The sequence below is a fragment of the Engraulis encrasicolus genome, chromosome 24 (genome assembly GCF_034702125.1).
Source record: "Engraulis encrasicolus isolate BLACKSEA-1 chromosome 24, IST_EnEncr_1.0, whole genome shotgun sequence".
Taxonomy (NCBI): domain Eukaryota; kingdom Metazoa; phylum Chordata; class Actinopteri; order Clupeiformes; family Engraulidae; genus Engraulis; species Engraulis encrasicolus.
This window is the reverse complement of record NC_085880.1, coordinates 40,095,999-40,100,998: the sequence shown is the minus strand read 5'-3', so window position 1 is coordinate 40,100,998 and position 5,000 is coordinate 40,095,999. Positions and strand designations below refer to the sequence as shown.

The following is a 5,000-nucleotide window of genomic DNA, read 5'->3' as shown; positions in this document are numbered from 1 at the left end:
GATTAATCTGGATGAGATGATTCATTACAGCACGTGTAGTTCAAAAAAGGGAAAAATCCAGGCAACTCCAGGTGAAAAAGAGGAAGTCCATTAAAAAATAAAATGTAATGGACTTCCTCTTTTTCACCTGGAGTTGCCTGGATTTTTCCCTTTCTTTGAATTGAACTGATCCCCTTCATCCAAGATCACCCAACAAATATACTTTAAGAAGATACTGCGACTTTTTTTGAGCTACCAGCCATTTTGTGTTTTAACAGCACGTGTAGTGTTGGACCATCTGGTGACGAGGCCCACTAGACCTCCAGCCCAGCAGTGTTGAGATGTGGGAGACAAATTAATACAAGGGAAGGGAAGGGCTCATTGTTCAGTGCGGACTCAAGATCTCTGCTCCTCCACAGAAAACAAATCTGACTTGGTCCGACATGTCTGTGTGTGAGTGCGCGCGTTTTTGCGTGCGTGCAGGTAGGGCAATATAAGTTAGGCCCCCCAGGTTGCTATGCCCCCCCCCCCCCCCCTTCTCCCCCTCCAGATACTTAACCCCAAGTTGCTCCTGGTGGCAGGGTGGTACCCAACGTGGCAGCCACGGCCACCGGTGTGTGAATGTGAGTGTGAATGGGTGAATGTGAGGCAATGTAAAGCGCTTTGAGTGCTCGAAGGAGTGGAAAGGCGCTATATAAAATGCAGTCCATTTACCATTTAGCCCCTTTGACCAATCAGGGGCCCCCTGGCTGGCAGGTGGGGGCTTCTAGGCTGCAGCCATATCTAGCCTGTGCATTAATCCGTCCCTGCGTGCGTGCGTGCATGCGTGTGTTGATGGCCAGTTCCACTCCCACTCCCCTCCAAGCTGGTGCGGTGCGGTGGCTGTTTGTGCTCGCTGCGCTTGTGGCCAGTCCTTGAGATAACATCGGTGGAGCTGAGCTGAGCGGTGCGGGGTGGTGTGATTGATGGCCGGGGCTTTGCCAGAGCCAGCTTGTGTTATGACACCAGTCACACACACAGCCCAGACATGACCAGCTTGCCAAATGAAGTCGTCCTTAGTCTCCCGCCATCGCCATGTGTGTGTCCGGCTGGTTTTCGTGTGTTTGTGTGGAGAAGTGCTGCACACGTGTTTTGTGTGTGTGTGTGTGTGTGTGTGTGTGTGTGTGTGTGTGTCCGCCGAGGCTCCATATGTCCTGCCCTCCTCAGCTGCTCGTCGTCATGTTTGATTGGTTGATGAGATTTTCTCTCCCCCACGCGCGGCGCGTTACCCTTGCGCTCGTGTCCTGGGGATGGAGAGGAGCTAGAGGATCCCACACGCCACCCGCAGTCTCAGCCTCAGATTAGACGTTTATTGTTCTTGTAAACACTTTTTTTTTTTTTGATCCGTCTGTCTTTTGCTGCTGCTGTGCTCTCTTTCTTTGCGCACACACAGACACACACACACACAGACATGCACGCGGCGCACATACACCCACGCTGTTAAACCGCGGTTATAACTTTGGGCTGTAAAATCTGAAATGAGGACGCTGCACTACAAAGCAAACCTCTCCAGACACCACAACCCGAACCATCAGCACATACCCAACATCAGACGCATAGCTCAAGGACAACGCATTCTTCTGACTTACTTACCCGATTCACTTCAGCAAAAGACTTTGAAACAAATGTTTTTGGTGAAGTTTGTAATAATAATAATTTAATATGGCTTTGATTATGCACTTTAAACATTGTTTGGTGTGGAAAAATGGTCTTCCAGTGTTGTCGCTGCTGTAGCCTGATATTAAGAGCTGTGCATTTTATTCTTAAAGCGATACTGTCCCATTTTTGGAAATGTGCAAATTGTACACGTCCCCTTGAGTTAAATGATTGAGTTTTACCTTTCCCATGTACTTCCAGCTGTCTGAGTCTGGAGGTTTATGTTTTACTTCCAAGCTAGCGTATATCATTCAATCTTATAGGGACTAGCTAGCAGCTAGCTGAACCTGTACGATTCAATGATAATTGCTAGCATGTACAGTAGCTAGAATTAGCATCAGAAGACTAAGAGAATGGGCAAAAGAACAGAAGAAAGGAACAAGTCAATTACTTAACTGAAGGAGAGTTTTAAAATGAGGATATTTTTTTTCAGAAATGTGACAGTAGGACAAGGATGTGTGTTTTTTTTTTTCTTTCCCGTAAAAAAGGTCATTTTGAAAGACATCAGGTTTTGTATACCTGTATCCTTGCAGCCTTCCTTTTGAGTGTAATAAATGTTGAGTGTAATTGAGTTACAATGCTCTGCAGGTGTGTGCCCTTGAGGAACGCTGAGCAACTTTTTCAATGTAATCTCAAATTGAATGACCAGTTTCTCCCCAGAGCGTTGAAACACATAGTTGCATGCAGGGTTCCCACTTGTCATGGAAATCCCGGAAAAGCCATGCAAATTGAAAATGGCACTTCTCAGGCTTGGCAAATGTCATGGAATTTTAGGAAAATTATAACACACCTTCTATCCTTTCACACCTTCACACCTTTTATCCATTTATTGCACAGGTCAGTGCGAGATGGTGACAGGGAGTGAGTCCAAAGGGGGAGGTGGCGGAATCAAACCCAGGTCCCCCGGCGTAACCGCGCAGTGCCCTACCGCTTGATCCACGGCATGACCAAGCAGAACGTTATTCTAATGGTCGTCAAAGCTAGTGATGAGGGACACGGGGGAAGTTGAGAAGTGTCATCATTAACCGGCACATCCTGTGTGTTCCCTTCCCAGGCCACATCCTGCAGTCTCCGTCGGCCAGTGTGCTGTCCATGATACTGCCTTCTTGCACCACGATACCATATTGTTTGTTTCTCTAGTCTCCATATCCATCTCTATCCCCTGTTGACAACCACGTCCTCTTTCTTCCCTTCCCAGGCCACATCCTGCAGTCTCCATTGGCCAATGTGCTGTCCACGATACTGCCTTCTTGCAACACGATACCAGAGATTCTTTAAGTATATAGAGATATGCCAATGTAATAGGTTGCTATGGGCACCTAACATGACCAGGTTCCGGTCTGCCTAAAGGGGCGTGTCATAATACTCCTAGCATTGAATAGAACAGTCCTTAGGTCTGCCTAAAGGGGGATTTCTCCCCTCCCCCTTGCAACTGTAGAACCCGGAAACAATGGGCCAATGGAACCTCTCTCTATACTCTCTCTGACGATACAATACCATGACTGTATCTCTAGTCTCTATCTCTATCTACAGCCCTAGTTGACAGCCGTATTCTCGATCTTCCAATGTGCCAATGTGCTGCCCACGTTGCCGTTCCACGTGCATAACAGAACTAAGACTTGCATAGATTACTACGGTTTAGGGATGTGCATTTCCGCCAAAAACACTATTCGAAATTCGATGGCCACTATTCGAATGTTATTCGAAATTCGAAAAAAAAAAAAAAAAAGACGTACGTTTGCTGACTGAGGAACTCCCACCGTCATCCCTTGAAACATGTAGCCTAAATTCCGCCGACGTATCATAAAGAGTTCAATACTTATTTACAGTGGCCTTCCATCTACAGCACCAGGGGGGAGAAATAGCTAGAAATTAGCTAGAAAATGCTGTCGAGTGTACACCTCTGAACGTCCAGCAGCACGTTCACTGGAAGAGGTCTGTGCGTCCGTGACGAGAAATATTTATCATTCCCTTCCCCTCCTTCCATTCTCGTGGCACGGCAAAGTAAACCCATTGACAGTAACCCCACTGAACAGTTGTTCGCTAGTTGGGCTGCATTAGAACTAGTTAGCAATTGACATTGTTGACAGACAGTATCCCGATTCACACGGCTACAGGGGTGGCTTTTACAAAGTTTGTTTCACAAATCCGAAGCAACGCCATATGAAACGACCCCCAAATAGTTGATTATAGTGTAGTGAGCCAAATAAAATCGCCTCAGCTAAGAGTACTCAGCAAGCTTACTTCGTTTGTTAGCTTATCATTATTAGCGTTGTTGACACTGACGTTGGCTAACAGCTACAAGTAGCTTACCTTGCAGAAGTTTACGCTGGTCAAATCAGACGCAAATTGATGTGACATTATTCCCGAACAGTTACAGATGACAGTCCATGTTTAAAAAACCATCACCAATAGCAGATTTACAGTGTCAGCGATTTATTTATGAATGCCCAATGCCCATTCCTGAAATGCACGAGATGCGTGGCTTCTCCCTGACTGTGTGTGTGTCGTGTCGGCGGGGGGCGGGACGCTTTCAGACACACTCGCCTTACGTGTTGGAAATGAAAGATGAGCATCGTATCTAGACCTACCAGAGAAATTAGAATACAGGGGAGCTACTAGGTTAATTTAATGTAACCCTGCAGTACTTTTCATTTGTCACTTAACACTGCAAGGGAGGCAAACACAGATTTTTTTTTACTGGCTGGATTTTTTTTATTCGACAGGACTATTCTAAATTCGAAAGGAAAACGAATATTCGAACCTTCGAATATTCGTGCACATCCCTACTACGGTTACCCGGAAAGTTACTCTAATGACGGTCAAAGCTAGTGATAAGGGAGGGATACAGGGAAGGTTGTGAAACGTCATCATGATGGGATGGGAAATTGTTAACCGCCACATCCTGTGTGTTCCCTTCATAGGCCACATCCTGCAGTCTTCGCCAATGAGCTGTCTATGATACTGCCGTCTTGCACCACCATACAATACCGTGACTGTGTATCCCTAGTCTCTATCTCCATCTACAGCCCTAGTTAACAGCCGTATTCTCGATCTTCCCTTCCCCAGGCCACATTCTGCAGTCTCCATTGGTCAATGTGCTGTCCACGATACTGCCTTCTTGCAACACGATACCATATCATGACTGTATAAATTAAGTGTTACTAGTGATGTGGGACACAGGGGAGGTTGTGAAACATCATTGTGATGGGATAGTAAAGCGTTAACTGCCACATCCTCTATCTCCCCAGGTCACATCCTGCAGTCTCCGTCGGCCAATGTGCTGCCCACGTTGCCGTTCCACGTGCTGCGCGCCCTCTTCAGCT

At 46.6% G+C, this 5,000-nt stretch overlaps 1 protein-coding gene across 6 annotated transcripts in view; it reads left to right on the top strand.

The window, feature by feature from the left end:
* birc6 (baculoviral IAP repeat containing 6) overlaps nucleotides 1–5,000 on the top strand; it is a 267,517-nt gene that overhangs the window by 140,161 nt on the left and 122,356 nt on the right. For 5 of the 6 annotated variants that reach the window (XM_063191494.1, XM_063191492.1, XM_063191495.1 and 2 more), the window contains exon 67: nucleotides 4,926–5,000. This exon is cut by the window's right edge and continues 143 nt beyond it. In XM_063191494.1, coding sequence (XP_063047564.1) covers nucleotides 4,926–5,000 — 75 coding nt within the window. Of the gene's footprint in view, nucleotides 1–2,728; nucleotides 3,217–4,925 lie in introns of those variants that run through there. The other variant, XM_063191496.1, reaches the window with a different exon arrangement.